At 39.7% G+C, this 18,128-nt stretch overlaps 1 protein-coding gene across 3 annotated transcripts in view; it reads left to right on the forward strand.

The window, feature by feature from the left end:
• Positions 1-18,128, forward strand: part of KHDRBS3 (KH RNA binding domain containing, signal transduction associated 3) — a 206,013-nt gene that overhangs the window by 110,371 nt on the left and 77,514 nt on the right. For all 3 annotated transcript variants that reach the window (XR_007918874.2, XR_007918873.2, XM_051844066.2), the window contains 2 exons: positions 9,974-10,113; positions 12,300-12,495. Coding sequence is in view for 1 of the 3 variants with exons in the window: in XM_051844066.2 (XP_051700026.1) it covers positions 9,974-10,113; positions 12,300-12,495 (336 nt within the window). In the remaining 2 variants the exon portion in view is untranslated. The remainder of the gene's footprint in view (positions 1-9,973; positions 10,114-12,299; positions 12,496-18,128) is intronic.

Here is an 18,128-nt window from a genome sequence, read left to right on the forward strand (position 1 = left end):
TGGGAATCCAAGTGTGTAGTTTCTCCAACTTTGTTCTCTTTCAGAATTGTTTTGACTATTCTGTCTCCTTTGCATTCCCATATAGGTCTTAGGATTAGCTTCTCAATTTTTACAAAATGCCTGGCTAGGATTTTGATGGAAATTGAGCTGAATCTACAGGAGATTTTGTTGAAAATTTCCATCTGTACAATTTTGAGTTTTCAACTCATGAACATAAAATGTTTCTTTTTTTTAAAGATACTTAAAAAATTTATCTTATTATCAGGCTTACCAGCTTTGCATTTATTTTATAAAATTCATTTCCAAATACTGTATGTTTTCTGATATGAATTGAATTTTGAAATTTCATTCTCAGATGGTTATTAATATATAGAAATACAGTCAGTTTTTATATATTGATTTTGTATATTATGACCTTGCTAAAGCTTTTATTAGTTCTAGTTGTAATGTGCACTTAAAAAATGAAATCGTTAGCAAGATTAAAAAGAATCCTCACTAGTGGGTTCCATGTGTGTCACAGAATTTATTAATATTGCCAGTCCTACTTCTTCCTTTCCAATTTGGGTTCCTTTAATTTTTTCTTTTGTCTCCTCCTCTCTCTCCTCCCTTGCCCTGCTTTCCTCCCCTTTCTCGTGTCCTCTTCTGTCTTCTCCGTTCTCTCCTGTTTCCTCTGCATTCCCATTGCCGTTCCTGTTCCCCTTCCATTCCTATTCCCCTGACTAGAATTCTCAATGCACAGTTGTTTCTGGAATTAGGAAAAAAGCATTCAGCCTTTCTCTATCTGCTGAAAGTTTTTCTTATTTCTCTTATTCATTTGAAGAAGTTCTTTTATATTACTAGTTGCTGAGAGTTTTTATTATGGAAAAATGGTCAACACATATGTGTTGAAATTTGTCAAATGCTTTTTCTGCCCTTCGAGGTAATTGTTTGCTTCTTCATTCTGTTAATAGTGTGTTATGTTAGTTGATCTTTAGATGTGAAGCATTTGTATTAAGATTAAATCCTTCTTGGTCATTGTATATGATCTTCCTTATATGTTGCTAGAAAAGCTTTACTAACAGGTTGGTTAGTATTTCCACATCTGTAATCACGAGGGATTCAGTTTACAGTAGAATGACTTTATATTAGCCCAACATATTCACCATTTCTGGCACTTTGCGTTTGTTCTTACTGACAGTCACCATGTGGTATCAGTTCTTTTCGGCCTGAAGAACTTCTCTTAGATGTTCTTGTAATCTAGATCTATTAGCAAAATAATAACTGTTTTGTTTCTTTATCGTACCTGTATCCTAATGGACAGGTTATAAAATGGTTGGCTGACAATTTGGGTGTTTTTTGACATTTCAAGTATGTTCTTCTGCTACCTTCTTGTGTCATATTTTTTAATGAAAGGAGTCATTAATCATTTTTGTTCTTTTGTACATGATCCTTGTTTTCCCCTTTTTGCTATTTCTGTCTTTGGTTTTTGAGCAGTTTGACTATGATGTATATGTTTAGCCTACTTGTTGACTATATATTTTGGATCTCTGTGTTTTATGTTTTTCTTTCAATGTGGCCATCATTTCTTTACATTTTTCTGTCTTTTTCTTCCTTTCTTTCACACCACCTCCTACCCCACCACAATACCATTATATGTATATTCTTGCACCTGCTAGTGTCTCACAGATCTCCTAGGCTTGTTTTTCATCTTTTTTGCTTAATGTTCCTCACATTTAATAATTTAAATTGACTTGTCTTCTGCCATCTGATGGCATTTTTCTGCCATCTGAGCTCTGTTATTTATCTCCTCCGGTGAATTTTTCATTGTAGATATAAATTTTTTAAAATCCTTTTTTTTTCAGGTCCAACATCTGGGCCCTTTCCAAGATAGTTTCATTTTGTCCTTTTTCCTCCTGAGTTTGGATCACAGTTTCCTGTTCTTTTTGTGTCACTTAGTTTTTGGTTGAAAATTATATGTGATAGCTAATATTTTATAGGAATCATAGATTCTGATTTATTTTTTCCCAGACAGATGATTGTTGTTCTCTTTTTGGCTTCCATTTCTTTAATAATTTGGTGGTAATCAATCTGTTGAGTTTTTTTTCTATTATAAGTTTTCTCTAGCACTGTTTCATGGAGGTTGTACTTAGAGACCTATGTTCGGAAAGCTTCCGTTCTGTGCTGAAGGAACTGTGTGTACCCGGTGGAATGCACCCCAAGTAGCTTGTTTCCATGCCTGTCCTGACTTCTCCTGCCTGGATTTCTTATGTTTCCTCTCTGTGTGAGCAGATTCATTGTGTGGCTGCCTCTCTCTGCTGCGCATGTACACATCGTTGCATTCAGCCAGAAATGGCTGGGGAACCCAGGGCCTGCATGGCTGTCTCAGTTCTGAGGCTCCATTGAGTTTCTGGCTAATCTTCTGATCTCTCCTTTGCCCCACTCAGGGACTGCAGATATCCGCTTGCTGATTCACTTATCTCCCCTGTTCCTTTGCTACCAGAATTGCTGCTGTCATTGACATTGCTGCTGGGCATGGGGTTTTTCACTTATCATTACCAGTTAAGGGAGTCTCCTCCTACAGAAAACCTGAGTTCCCAGACTCACTCCACTGTAGTGGTACTGATGCTCCAACTAGCTGCTGGGGAGGAGGGAGCTGACAGCTCCAAGCAAAAATGCTGGTATCTGACTTTTTCCAGAAATTTACCTATTTATAAATGTATTTTCAGTTTAGTATGTACCTTCAGGCAGTTTGCAGATTCCTTAAATGGTTGCTTTGAATCATTTTGTCAAGTTTTATTATTGCTTTTTATAGAGTGGTTTTTTGTATTTCTCACTTAACTATAACAAGTATTTAGATCTGTCTGCGCTGTTCGCAGAGCATCTGAAGAGTGGACTAGTGGGTGGGGTGATTTCTGTCTGTATCCCCAGCTTTGGCTGGGTCAGGATAAAGCCAGGAGCCAAGAGCTCAATCTGAGTCTCCCATGTGAGTGACAAGGGCCCAACTACTTGAGCCATTATCTGCTGCATCCCAGAGAACGCACTAGCATGAAGCTGGGATTCTAGCCCTACACACGGATATGGGATGCAGGTGTCCCAAGTAATGACAACTACTACACAAAATTCCCTTCTTATTCTACTCTGTGAAGATTTACTGCTTATGTGTTCATCTAAGAGTTTTATGGTTTTAGTTCTTAAATCTTGCTCTCTGAGCCACTGGGATCTAATTTCTACATAAAGCATGAAGTGGAGGTCCCACTTTATTTGTTCACTTTTTGAATGTGTGTATCCAGTTGTTGCAGTATCACTTGTTAAACAGAATGTTTAAGAATCAGTTGGGCTCTCAGTTATATTTAATTGATCTTTATGCCTGTTCTTTATGCAGTTACCACACAGTCTTAATTACTTATAATCTTGGAATAAATTTTATAATGTGAGTATGTCATTCCTCCAACTTTGTTCTTTTTCAAGGTTGTTACAGTGATTTTGGTCCCTTGCATTTCTATATGAATTTTAAGATCAGCTTTCCATTTCAGTAAAACAATTATGATAGACATTTCCTTGAATCTGTGGATCAATTTAGAGGTTATTATCTTATTAACGTTTAGTCCTCCTGTCCTATATTTCTTTAAATGTTTTCTTTTAAGATTTATTTTATTTATTTGAAAGGCCAAGTTAGAGATGGAGAGAGGGAGGTCTTCGATCTGCTTGTTCACTCCTGAAATGGCCACAAAATTGGGGCTGGGCCAAGCTGAAGCCAGGAGCTTCTTCTGGGTCTCCCAGAGGGTTGCAAGGAGGAAGCACCTGAGCCACCTTCCTCTGTGTTCCCAGGTGCGTTAGCAGGAGCCTGGGAATTGAGGTGCCTCACATATGGGGTGCCAACACCGCTAGGCCACAGCAGAGGCCCCTACATGTTTTCAAATGTCTTTCAGCAATGTTACGTAATTCTTAGTGTACAGATCTTCAGTTTTGTCAGTATATTCCTAATGAAGTTTTTCTTTTCAGTGGAATTGTTTTCCTAATTCTAGCTTTAGATTATTTACTGCTAATGTAAAGAAATCCTTTTTTAAAAAAAAAATTGATCTTATATCCTATTTTTCGTGTGAATTCCTTAGGATAGTCTAAATATAGGTTTATGTCTTCTGAGAATGGAGATTGGTTTTATTTCTTCCTTTTTAATCTTGATGCTGTTTCTTTCTTTTTGCTATGTAATTGTCCTTAATAGACCCTCCAATTCAATATTGAATAGATATGGTAAGAGTAGGGATTCTTTTGTTTCTGATCTTAAAATGGCACTTTCAGTCTTTTCACCATTTAATATGTTAGCTATGGGTTTCCCTAGTTTGTTAAGTGTTTCTAACATTTGACTCTGTTGGATTACTTTCTCAAATGTTTCTTCATTATTGAAATGATAATGTGGGTTTTACCCTTATATTATTTTTATCTAAATTGATTTCCAGATGATGAACCAAACTTGCAGTCCTAAGAGAAGTTCAGCTTATTTCTTAGGCATAAGTCTTGCTGCTGGATTTGATTCTCAGTATATATTTTGATAGCTTTAATATCTGTATTAATCAGTATTTGTTGCTTTCTTTTATTGTGCTGTCTGTCTGATATTAGTATATACTGATATTCTGTGAGGCTGTACTGGCCTTATAGAATGACTTAGGAAATGTTTCTTTGCATTAAATTGTTCTGGAACATTTTGTGAAGGGTTAGCATTATTTCTTCTTGAAATATGTGGAAGAGTTGGGGTTCCCTTCCCTGTGTTCCACATTTGAGTGCTTGGGTTTTATCTCTGGCTCTGACTCCTAATTTCAGCTTCCTGCTAATGCTCACGTTGGGAGGCAGCTGGAAGGACGTGAGTAGCTGGTTTCCTGTCACCTGTCTAGAAGACCTGGATTGAAGTCCCAGCTCCAGGTGTTTGCCTCCTGGAGGCATATGGGGAGTGATCCAGCAGATGAGGCCTCTTTTTTGCCTTTTTCTCTGTTTCTCTCAAGTATATACAGTTCAATTCATCATTGAGATCATGTGAAATCATGTGGGCAGTGGACTATTTTGGAGGAGGAAGGAAAATTTGGGGTACTAATTTAGTCTCTTGTTAAAGAAAAGCTTTGTCTACACACAATACTTCTACCAAATGTGTGAGGTTTTTCTTTCTTTCTTTCTTTCTTTCTTTTTTTTTTTTTTTTTTTTTTTTTTAAATTCCAGCCTACCAGTTCTCTGACTCTGCAGACACCAGTTGGCTATCCTACATTTGTTAAATTTCTGACACTCACTGTTTGGAATTACCATCAGATCTCACAGGTTAAGGATTCAGTCCCACAAGACTGCTGAGGCGCCAGTTGCAAGTCCCAGGTTTCCTGTGCTTTCGACCAAGTGGACTTCAAGTTATGTGTTACCTAACTCCCTCTTCAAGTTTGATAATTGCTATAATGATTTATGTAACTCATGGAAACAGTGTACTTAATAGGTGAAGATGAATAGCCAGGAGAAGAGGGAATAGGAAGAGATCTGGGACAGTCCCAAGCATGGAGCTTAGATCCTTGCAGAATTGGAGTGCTCTTCGCCGCTGCATTTGGATCCTTACCAACTCAAACTCTCCAGATTTTACCATTCAGGGTTTTTATGGAGGCTTCATTGTGAAGTTTTTGTTGATGGAATCATTGGCCTTTGGTTTTTTAAGCCAATCTCCAACCCTCTTCCCTATCCAGAGATTGTAGTGGCTTGGGGCTGAAAGTTGTAGTCCAACAGTCATGTTGTGATCTGTCTCACAACCAGACTGCACCCTTCAAAAGTCACATTACTCTCATAAACTTGTGTTTGGGTGAAATGGGCTTACTATGAATCACAGCCTGTCTCCTCTGTCAGTCCTGAAACTCCCAAGAACTCTGTGGTAAATACCAACTCTGTGTTTCCTATTATGTTACATGTACTGCTGTCTGTTCAGTTTTGGTAGTTTCTGTCTTTTTAGGAGTTTATCCATCATCTAATTTTACCTAATTTATTGGCATGTCGTGTTCATAGTATTTCTTTATAAGCGTTTTTTTAATTCAAGTCCAGGTGATGCTCCATTTTTATTCCTGATTTTAATAATCTTGAGGCTTTTTTCTTCCTGGTCAGTCTAACTAAGAATCTATGCATTTTGTTAATCTTCTTTTTTTTTCTTTCAAACTTTTATTTAATGAATATAAATTTCCAAAGTACAGCTTATGGATTACAATGGCTTCCCCCCTATAACGTCCCTCCAACCCGCAACCCTCCCCTTTCCCACTCCCTCTCCCCTTCCATTCACATCAAGATTCATTTTCAATTCTCTTTATATACAGAAGATCAGTTTAGCATACATTAAGTAAAGATTTCAACAGTTTGCTCCCACACAGAAACACAAAGTGAAAAATACTGTTTGAGTACTAGTTGTAGCATTAAATCTCAGTGTACAGCACACTAAGGCCAAAGATCCTACATGAGGAGTAAGTGCAGAGTGACTCCTGTTGTTGACTTAACAATTGACACTCTTGTTGATGGCGTCAGTAATCATCCTAGGCTCTTGTCATGAGCTGCCAAGGCTATGGAAGCCCCCTGAGTTCACTGACTCTGATCATATTTAGACAAGGCCATGGTCAAAGTGGAAGTTCTCTCCTCCCTTCAGAGGAAGGTACCTCCTTCTTTGATGACCCATTCTTTCCACTGGGATCTCACTCGCAGAGATCTTTCATTTAGGTTTTGTTTTTTTGTTTTTTGGTTTTTTTTCCCCAGAGTGTCTTGGCTTTCCATGCCTGAAATACTCTCATGGGCTTTTTAGCCAGATCCGCATGCCTTAAGGGCTGATTCTGAGGCCAGAGTGCTGTTTACGACATCTGCCATTCTATGGGTCTGCTGTGTATCTCACTTCCCATGTTGGATCATTCTCTCCCTTTTTTATTCTATCAGCTAGTATTTGCAGACACTATTCTTGTTTATGTGATCCCTTTGGTTCTTAGTCTTATCATTATGATCAGTTGTGAACAGAAATTGATCACTGGGACTAGTGAGATGGCATTGGTACATGCCCCTTGATGGGATTGAATTGGAATCCCCTGGTATGTTTCTAACTCTACCGTTTGAGGTAAGTCAGCTTGAGCATGTCCCAAATTGCACATCTCTTCCCTCTCTTATTCCCACTCATATTTAACAGTGATCACTTTTCAGTTAAGTTTCAGCACTTAAGAAGAATTGTGTATTGATTACAGTATTCAACCAAAAGTATTAAGTAGAACAAACAAACAAAAAATACTAAGAGGGATAACGTATCAAGTTGCTCATCAGCAGTCAGGGTGAGAGCTGATCAAGTATGCTGAGTGAAATAAGCCAATCCCAAAGGGACACATACCACTTGTTCTCCCTGATAGGTGACAACTAACAGCACCAAAAAGGAAACCTGTTAAAGTGAAATGAACACTATAAGAAACGGTGACTTGATCAGCCCTCATTTTGTTACTCTTCTAAACAAACACCTTTTAATTATTTTTCTGTTTTTTTTTGGCCTTTATATATATTTCTCCTGTGATTTTAATTTTTTTCTCTATTTCTTGTGTTTAACCTTTTTTCTTTTCTATTTCTCTCTGAATTTAAAAATTGGGTTATTGGTTTGAAATCTTTGATTTTTTAAAGATAGGCATGTAGAACTATAAACTTTCTTCTGAACAATGCTTTAGATGTAGCCTATAAATTTTGGTGTGTTGTTTTTGTCTTTTCACTCATCTCACATTAATTTCAAAGTTTTCTTGTTGTTTCTGTTTTGACCTAATGGTTATTTTGTTATATGATTTCCCTGTTACATATTTTTGAATTTCCAAATTTTGTTTCCTTAATGAATTTCTCATTTATTCCACTGTAATCAGAAGATACACTTTAACTTCAATTCCTGTAAAATTATCAAGGCTTGTGTGATGAACTGACACAGAGTCTATCCTTGGGATTATTCCATATACACTTGAGAAGCGTATGTGTTTTTGAATGTACTTTTTTTTAAAAAAAAAATGTTTATTGATTAGAAGAATAGAGTGACACTGAATCTCCCTTGTGGCTGGCAGAAATACTAGGGCCATCATCTTCTGCCTCCCAGGCACATTAATAGGAAACTGGATTGGAAACCGAGACAGGACTTTATCTCAGGCACTTTGATAAGCGATGTGGGCATACCAAGCAGGGGCTTAACCTACTATACCACAACACCTGCCCTAGGTGTAGTGTTTTTTCAATCTCTGTTTTCGGTCCTATCCTATTTTTTTCACTAAACGTAGAATGATATTTCTAGGATGTAAACCTAAATAGGCAGATCGCCTTAGAATTATTAGGGGCTTCTCAGAACCTTTTATTTTCAGCATTTCAAGCTATCATTAATAAGATAACGTTTTTCATGAGTTGGCCTCTGGTTACCCCTAATCCTGCTCCCACTCACATGCCAAATTGCTTTCATAATTTCGCCATAACAGCCAAGGTGGGGCCAGGCTACAGTCAGGAGGTACGAGCTTCATCCGAGTTGCCCACATGACTGTAGGGTCCCAACTACTTAAGCCATCTTACTCTGCTTTCCAGGTACATTAGCAGGGAGCTGGATTGGAAGTGGAGCAGCCTGGACTTGGCCCGATGCCCGTATAGGATGCCAGTGCTGCAGACAATGGCATAATCCAGCTGGCCACAGCGCTGGCCGCTATTTTTAGTATTAAAATTTGTTTTTCCTTTTGCCATTCTACCACTCTTCTGGTTAATTACTTCTCACTCAGATGTCACTTCTTATAGAAAACCTACTGGATTTTCCTTTTTGATCACTGAAACATGAATTTTCCTGTTATTGTAAAACAGATCAGACTTTATTTACACCTCCATGTCTTTGCTGATGCTCACTGAATGGTGTTGAGGATGATAAAGAGGATGGAAGACTTAGAGATAACAGCGATGTTTCTGAGTTGAATATTTGGATGGTAATGCAAGGTGAAAAGAAAGGCAATGCTGAGGAATAAGATTATGTTCAGTTTTCAAAATGTTGAATTTCACAACTTGTATAGTAGCCAAATGGGAATCTACCAAAGGAATGTATATTTGTAGTTTTTTTTTTTTTTTTTTCATTGACAGGCAGAGTTAGACAGTGAGAGGGAGAGACAGAGAGAAAGGTCTTCCTTCCATTGATTCACACCCCAAGTGGCTACTACGGCTGGCACCCTGCACCAATTCGAAGCCAGGAGCCAGGTGCTTCCTCCTGGTCTCCCAGGCGGGTGCAGGGCCCAAGCACTTGGGCCATCCTCCACTGCCTTCCTGTGCCACAGCAGAGAGCTGGACTGGAAGAGGAGCAACCAGGACTAGAACTCAGGGTGCCTGCGCTGCAGGCGGAGGATTAGCCAACTGAACCACGGTGCTGGCCACTTGTAGTTCTTAATTTTAATAATGTTCCTATGATAGATTGAGTTCCCTGGCTGCTGGGACCCTGGTTCACTCATTTGGCTTTCTAGTACTTGATGCATCATAGATGCTTAGTAGCTACTTTCTGAATTTAGTTGTAAATAATTTTGTTATATGCCATTTTAATTTCAATGTAAATACTTGTCATGGAAAGCATGCCCAGGGGAAGGAGTTACAACTCATTATGGAAAATTTTACCTTGGGAGAAAATACTGGTTTTCTTTTTTCTATTTAACAATATTATCATTAAATTTGTACTTTCTAATTTTTTAACCATTTCTAAGTGTATATTAGTGAAAGCATTTTAACAGGGTTATGAAACAGAACATTTCTGTTTTAGTAAATTCATAGGTTGCTTTGTGAATTCAAGTATTTTCTGATCATTTTTTAAAAAAATTATTATAAAGACAACAGATTTCATTTAATGTATTTAATAGATACAATTCTAAGAAGATAACCATACTTTCCCCCTCAAAAAAAATGATTGTTTTTTGTTGTAGATACTTTTATAGTTTTAGTATGAAGCAAAGTATTCTGTCTTCTGTCTTCTGTATAGGACTATAATGATGAGATCAGGCAAGCACAGCTCCAGGAGTTAACATATTTGAATGGTGGTTCAGAAAATGCAGATGTTCCAGTGGTTCGAGGGAAACCTACCTTGCGTACCAGAAGTGTACCAACCCCTGCAATCACCAGGTGGGTGTAAGTTATTGACTTACTTTTTATATTTAGGTTAGGATACCAAAGCAACAGGTTTAGTGTTTCTTTAGTTAGTAGCCAGAATAAGGTAGATAGGTTCATTTGTACAAATCTAGTTTTCAGACAATGTAATGTCATATTAAGGGAATTTACATTGGATTGAGATATTCCCAAGGTTAACTATAACCTGTACCACTTATTAATTCATAACTTTAGACAAACTATTATTCATTTAACATTAATTCTTTAAAATGAGGCTTGTTTTATGTAAATAATAACATTCATTGATAAGTGGTTTGAAGTAATGGTCTCCCCTGTTTTCTCTTTGTGGACATCTGGCTAGTTCATTGTTATACCACCATTGCTAAGCACAGCATTAAGCACCTAGTGGATATCCAAATGCCTGTAATTTTATTCACTGCAAACACTCTATGACATTTGAAAGTCCCTCAGCTGGTCCAAGAACAAAGATTTTATTTCTCCCTGGATTAATGATTACTTAAAAAAAAATTTACTTATTTATTTGAAAGGCAGACTTACAGAGAGAGAAAGGAGAGAAAGAGAGAGAGAAATCTTCCATCCACTGGTTCACTCCCCAAATGGCTGCAATGACCAAGGTTGGGCCAGGCCAAAGCCAGGATCAGGGAGCTTCATCCAAGTCTCCCATGTGGGTAGAGGGACCCAAGGATTTGGGCCATCTTCCACTGCTTTCCAGACGTATTAGCAGGGAGCTGGATCAGAAGAGGAGCAGCTGGGACTTGAACCAGCACCCATATGGAATGCCAGTTATGCAGGCTGTGGCTTAACCCACTGTCCCACAGCACCAGCCACTGACATGGCCTTCTTTTTAGTGATAGGTAGACAGAGTCATTTACCATGTAACGATGCTACTGTGCACATTAGATCGTTTAGCAGATGGTGGTCCCATAAGACTGTAATCAAACTGAAAAATTCCTATCACCTATTGCTGTCAGTGCACAATGATCTATTTATGGTGTTGCTGGTGTGAACGGACTCACGCTGCCAGTCATGTAAAGTATAGCACAGTTGGGTCCATTAGATGTATAGTAATCTGTACTCTCTAGGTTGTTGTACACTCTGATGTTCACACAAATGTTGTATTTCTCAAAATGTACCCCTTCTGTTAGCAATGCACGGCTGTATACAGATAGCAGATAGATACCAGTGTATCTGTATATGTAAATAAAAGTTCTTTTTAAAGTTACATATAAGCATACATATATAAGGTTAGCACACAAGAAAGTGTTAGATGTCTGATAAATGTACATATATACACACACAACTTATCACATAAGATTAAATCACTTTTCTTTTGAAATCATGAAGCCAGCACTGTGGTGCAGTGGGTTAAAGCCCAGGCCTGAAGTGCTGGCATCCCATATGGGCATTGGTTCTAGTCCCAGCTGATCCTCTTCCAGTCCAGCTCTCTGCTGTGGCCCAGGAAGGCAGTGGAGGATGGCCCAATTGCTTGGGCCCTGCCACCTGCATGGGAGACCAGGAGGAAGCACCTGGCTCCTGGCTTTGGATCAGCATAGCTTCGGCTAACTCTATCTGTCAAATTTTAAAACTCTGGGTTCTAGTCCCAGTTGCTCTTCTTCCAGTCCAGCTCTCTGCTGTGGCCCAGGAAGGCAGTGAAGGATGGCCCAAGTGCTTGGGCCCTGCACCCGCATGGGAGACCAGGAGGAAGCACCTGGCTTCTGGCTTCGGATCAGCGCTGTGCACCAGCTGCAGCGGCCACTGGGGGGGTGAACCAACGGGAAAAGGAAGACCTTTCTGTCTCTCTCTCTCTAACTCTGCCTGTCCAAAAAAAAGAATATGAGCAGCAGATTCCATTCAGGTGTTATCCTGGTGTGGTATCACATAGGAGTCTTCAGCACTTGCAGCTCCCCAGATTTCATAGCTGCCAGCCTACATTTTAGCGAGAAATTGAGTCTGGGTTTCTTCGATGTTACCTTATTCATTGTTACTGAACTAACTACCTAAATGGCTAACTTCCTTTTGGTATATACCTAATTCTTACTTGCTTCAATTCTTCTTTTGCATCCTTAGTTCTTATTCCTTATTGCAGAAATACAGAACATTGATTTCTGTGAAGTATAAGTAATATGGAAGGAACATTAGAAATGTGGTAAATATTGCTAACTTGACGCACTTGTTTACAGGGGGAGAGGAGGAGTCACAGCCCGGCCAGTTGGAGTTGGTGTCCCCCGAGGGACACCAGCTGCCAGGGGAGTCCTTTCCACCCGAGGGCCAGTGAGTCGAGGAAGAGGACTTCTCACTCCGAGAGCAAGAGGTGTTCCCCCAACGGGGTACAGACCTCCACCGCCACCTCCAACACAGGAGACCTATGGAGAGTATGTAAGTGAAGGTGTCAGACCACTGCTCTGTTGTTCATATTGCCCCAGTGCGACAAAGCACTGCTGTTGTTACCAAGTCCCTCCCTCTGTTTTAGTTCTTGAATGTTCTTCAGTGAATACTTACTGAATGCAAAATAAGTACTGGGTACAAAAAGTGCAAAAAAGTCAGGCCTCTTTCATAGAGTAGCTTAAATATAAGGTATGGAAGAGGAATTTGGGTGGAAGAGGGGTACAGGACCAGGGTCATGGAGATATACATGATGAAGCTTTTAGAAGCACTTAGTACTCTGATATTCTCCTCTAGGTTGCTTCTAAGTAATTCAGCTTTTAAAAATAATTGCCTAAATATACCAAGGTGATTTTACACTTATTTTGTTTCCTTTTAAGCTGTGCTGCTGTTTTTGGATTCTTAGTGTAAATTCTTTTCAGTAAAGGAAATAAAATTTTCCTATTTTTTAATTGGTACAGATTAATCTTTTAGTCACCATTCAGTAATTATTTGATATGGCTCAATATGGAATTAACATAAAGAAAAACAGTCATGAAAATTTGAAGAGGAGATTCTTTAAGCATACAAACTCCTCATATTCTTATTGCAACACTCAAATTTATCATAAAGAAGAAAATAAAGAGCAATAGATAACTGATTCATATTTGTAATTGAAAGTAAGTAAGAGCATATAGATGTTGTCAGTGAAAGAGAAGCCATGACAGGAATAAAATGCAAGAACCAATAGGTTTTCATGTTTTACTTTATATGATAGAGGTCTCTTGCTAGCTGCATATTGTACCTTTTTACACAATTCCTGTAAGATTGCAGTAATACCTTGTGTTGCCAGCAACCTCTTTAGCGTCATCTTTATTTGAAAGGTAGAGTTACAGAGAGGCAGAGGCAGAGAGAGAGAGGCCTTCTCTCTGCTGGTTCATACCCCAAATGGCCATTATGACCAGAGCTGAGCCAATCTGAAGCCAGGAGCCAGGAGCTTTCTCTGGGTCTCCCACGCAGGTGCAGGTACCCAAGGACTTGGGCCATCTTCTGCTGCTTTCCTAGGCTATAGCAAGAGAACTGGATCGGAAGTGGAGCTGCCAGGATTTGAATCTGTGCCCATATGGGATGCCAGCACTATAGATGGCAGCTTTACACACCACATCACAGTGCTGGCCCCATGTATAAAGTATCAATGCAACCAAGTTGAAAAGTATTTTGTTGAATAATGCTTTCTACCCTCTGCTATCAGAAATAGGGTAATGGTACTGTTGAAGAGGAGAGAAGTTGGAAATCTCTGAGAAAGGAAGCCTGTGGTGGTTGGAGCTAGTCATTCCCTCACACCTGTCATTCTTGTCACTGCAGCTGTGGTTTAAATGCAAGGATAGTATCCTTTCTTCCACACCATAGTGTCGCCTACAAATGACTGACAGCCACATTTGCCATCATTGTTTTAATTGGACTGGAGTGCAGCATTAGCAATTTTCATCAGCTTCATACAACAACAACTCCTAACATACATAATATGACTGTATCCTTTCCAAGTATCTTTTAGACAGTATAATAAGACATAAAAAGAAATACTATTAAGAGTGCACCTGCCTCTCCAAGTCGCAATACTTTATTATATAGTGTCTACTCATTAGTATGTATTATTCCTGAGAAAACCTTTGAATTTAATAGACAAGAATTTTCCACATTTACACTAGCAATTTTGTAAGTCCTCTTGACGCAGTGTAATAAAAACTCAGGAAACTCCATGTTGTAATACAGCAAACACAGTCGGTAGCCTCTTCCCCACTGCCATCAGTAACACTGCCTCCCAGATAGGCTGTTGTGACCTCATCTTCCTCCCCTTGAAGTGGGGGAAATGGGATCTACTTTTTATTACAGGTCCTTGCCATGCATAGAGATGAATTCTTAATGCTGGCATATATGACATGAATTTAATTCAGAAGCTGAAAAAGTGAACACACACATATGTGAGCATAGGTGAGTAGTGGGAAGTGGGTCAGAAGGAGGTAAGGAGTGTGGGAGGGGCAGTAGAGAGAGATGGCACTTCATTGCCTCCTGTACTCTGGTCTCTGGTGAGAGAGAAAAGGAGCCCCTCCTAACTGCTGGCCTCCTTTATGAGGTTGGATGGGAGTGGCTATCAGATGGTACCTCCCTCCCCACCCAGGTCTCAGGTGAAGGTGACATCCTGGAAAGGGGCAGTTCTTAGTTACAAGTAGGGCTGCATTATTTGCATTATTCCCCCGGTGGAAGCTTATGGCCTGTAGCCACCTCAGGCTCAGCATATCTAGCTATCTGCCTGCCTAGCCCATGTCACCAGGACTCAGCTTTAATGGAATTTCCTACTGCCGGTCCCTCGAATCCAGCGTTGTAGCCTCTGGCCTTTCTCTAGACATTGACCCTTGGTCTTATCTGTTGTATACTCAAGATTCTTATACAGTATGCATAGTTTTACATGGGAAAGAGAGGAAATAAAATTTTTTAAATTTTATTTTATTTTATATCAAGTAAATATACTATAAGATTAAATGTAGAAAGGATCCTGTAACACAAGGAAGCATTTGTATATGCATTTATCTAGTGGGGAAGTTGGTCTTCCTAGAATGTACTAGTTATCTTCTTGAACTGTAAATAACCATAAATTACATTCTAAGCTTATTAAGTAGGAGTTTCCCCTCCCCATTCACCTTTTTTTCTGTCAGCAATTACTGTAATATCCAACACACAGTAGGTCTTTAATTAATGTTTGCTAAATCAATATTCTCGATTCTGTGTTTTTAAAAATTGTGGTGAACCTAAAACAGATTGTTTCTCTTTCTTAAAAAATATTTTTCCTCCTAACAATTTATATGTACCATAATTATTAGCATAGATTTATGTAGGGCAGTCACTAGTTAGCAGGTATCTATTTCTCAGGGGAGTATTCATTTCTAGGGATATTGTTGAATCTTTTTTCTAACTTTTATTTAATAAATGTAAATTTCCAAATTATAGCTTTTGGATTACTGTGGCTTCCCCCCCCCCATAACATCCCTCCCACCTACACCCCTCCCATCTCCCGCTCCCTGTCCCATTCCATTCACATCAAGATTCATTTTCAATTTTCTTTATATACAGAAGATCAATTTAGTATATATTAAGTAAAGATCTCAACAGTTTGCACCCACACAGAAACACAAAGTATTAAGTACTGTTTGAGTACTAGTTATAGCATTAATTCACATAGAACAACACATTAAGGACAGAGATCCTACATGGGGAGTAAGTGCACAGTGACTCATGTTGTTGACTTAACAATTGACACTCTTGTTGATGGCGTCAGTGATCACCCTAGGCTCTTATCATGGGTTGCCAAGGCTAAGGAAACTTTTGAGTTCGCCAACTTCGATCTTATTTAGACAAGGTCATAGTCAAAGTGGAAGTTCTTTCCTCCCTTAAGAGGAAAGGTACCTCCTTCTTTGATGGCCTGTTCTGTCCACTGGGATCTCACTTGCAGAGATCTTTCATTTAAGTGGGCCATCCTCCACTGCACTCCCTGTGCAGCAGGAACTGGACTGGAAGAGGGGCAACCAGGACAGAATCCAGCGCCCCAACCGGGACTAGAACCCGGTGTGCTGGTGCCGCAAGGCAGAGGATTAGCCTATTGAGCCACGGCGCCGGCCGCATTTGCTAGGTCTTAACCTCCTGTTATTGCTCCCCACCAGAATCAGGTTTTTCTGCTTGGCTGAGGGCGGGCGCAGCCCTGTGCTGTTACATATGCCCAAAATGGCGCCTGCTCTTTGTCTTGCTCACCTTTGTACTTGAGTAGAGAGTGAGAATCATGTCCGTACTGATCCTTTTTTTTTTTTTTTTTTCTCTCTCCTCCAGTTAGCCTAGTGAACTTTCCCCCATGGGGCTTCAAGCCTTGTTCCCTCTAGGCTCTTCCTGCCGCTTTCCCACCAGTGTCTCTGGCTACTAAGGTTTCGCCTCACCTCCCTTTCCAGCGCTGGTGTGTAGACTTGGCGGCTGGGGTCCCGAGCCAAGGGTGCCTGTGCCTTGCACGTAGGTCCACCATGTCCCACTAGTTCCGGAAGAGTTTCCTCTGCAGTTTTTTCCCTAACTCTTCCCTGAAACTACAGTATCTCCACTTTTATTAAACTGTCTTTTCCCGAACTATCAGTGCGCTCCCTCCCTATTCCACCATCTTGGAGCCTGCTGAGATCCCCCAGGTTTCTTATGCATCTTTTGTTTAGTTTAGTCTCTACCTACTTTCTGGCACACTTAGTAAATGTTTGCTGGACTGAATAACCCTATACAGACTTGGTAAGTTTTCCTAATTATTGTTAAAATCAGCTATTGGGAAGAAATATGTTAATTGGGATTTGAAAGAGTAACTTCCCTAAGTTGTCATCTCCTTCTGGTGTTCAGAGGGCAGTAACAGGTTACAAAGGGATAAGACTAATTCACTGCAACTGGCAAATGAAGCATCCCAGTGTAGGAAGGAATCTCCACAGAAACTGTGACATTCAATGGGAAACACCCTCTACCAGGCACTTTCATTTTTTTTTCATGGTACTCACAGTCACTCAGTGAGATACCCTGATTCTTTTGCATAAATGATAATTGAAAGTCGGGGAATTTAAGTGTCATGCCTAAAATTATATGACTGTAAAGAAGGAACAAGGGGCCAGTGGTGTGGCACAGCGGGTTAAAGCCCTGGCCTGTAGCACTGGCATCCTATATGGACGCTGGTTCTAGTCCCAGCTGCTCCTCATCCAGTCCAGCTCTCGGCTATGGCCTGGGAAAGCAGTAGAAGATGGCCCGAGTCCTTAAGCCCCTGCACCCACATGGCAGACCTGGAAGAAGTTCCTGGCTCCTGGCTTTGGATCCATGTAGCTCCTATTGCAGCCATCTGGGGAGTGAGCCAATGGATGGAGGACCTCTCTCTCTGTCTCTGCCTCTCTCTGTAACTCTTTCAAATGCGTAAAATCTTAAAAAAAAAAAAAAAAAAAAAAAAAGGAACGGATGCAGGATTTAAAATTTAAGGCCTATGTTCTGTCTTGAAATATCAAGTTTTATTTTAAAACGAACAGTGTTCTACTAGCTGAGCTTCTGAAACCTCTTTATCTCTGGAGAAAGTGCAGCAGATATTGTATGCTCTTTCATCAATAATGCCATGGAAGTGATTGCCTCAGATGGGATTAAATAGCCTCTCTGTCCTTTGCACTTCAAATTTCCCTAAATGGAAATTTAGGAGATTAAATTTAGGAAATTTAAATGGAAATAGAGAACTGTTTAGAACAGTAAGGTGGAGTTAGCATTACAAAAAGAACAACAACAAATTAATACTATTACATTTATTGGCAAAAGTAAAAAAAAATTCCACTATTTAAGTATTCTGGCACATCTCTATCTCTGGGAAGGGCTTGTCATTCCTTATACCTCAGAAATATAGTTTTTAAGGATCTCCTTTGGACAGTCAAAGCAAAGCTGTTAAGCTGCTACTTAGGATGCCTGAAATCTATATTTGAGTGCCTGGATTTGAGTCCTGGTTCAGCCTGTGACTCCCACTTCCTGCTAATGCATATCCTGGGAGGCAGAAAACGATGACTCAAGTTTTTAGGTTCCTGCCACCCTCATGGAAGATCTAAATTGAG

The sequence above is a fragment of the Oryctolagus cuniculus genome, chromosome 6 (assembly GCF_964237555.1).
Source record: "Oryctolagus cuniculus chromosome 6, mOryCun1.1, whole genome shotgun sequence".
In the NCBI taxonomy this organism is placed as follows: Eukaryota; Metazoa; Chordata; class Mammalia; order Lagomorpha; family Leporidae; genus Oryctolagus; species Oryctolagus cuniculus.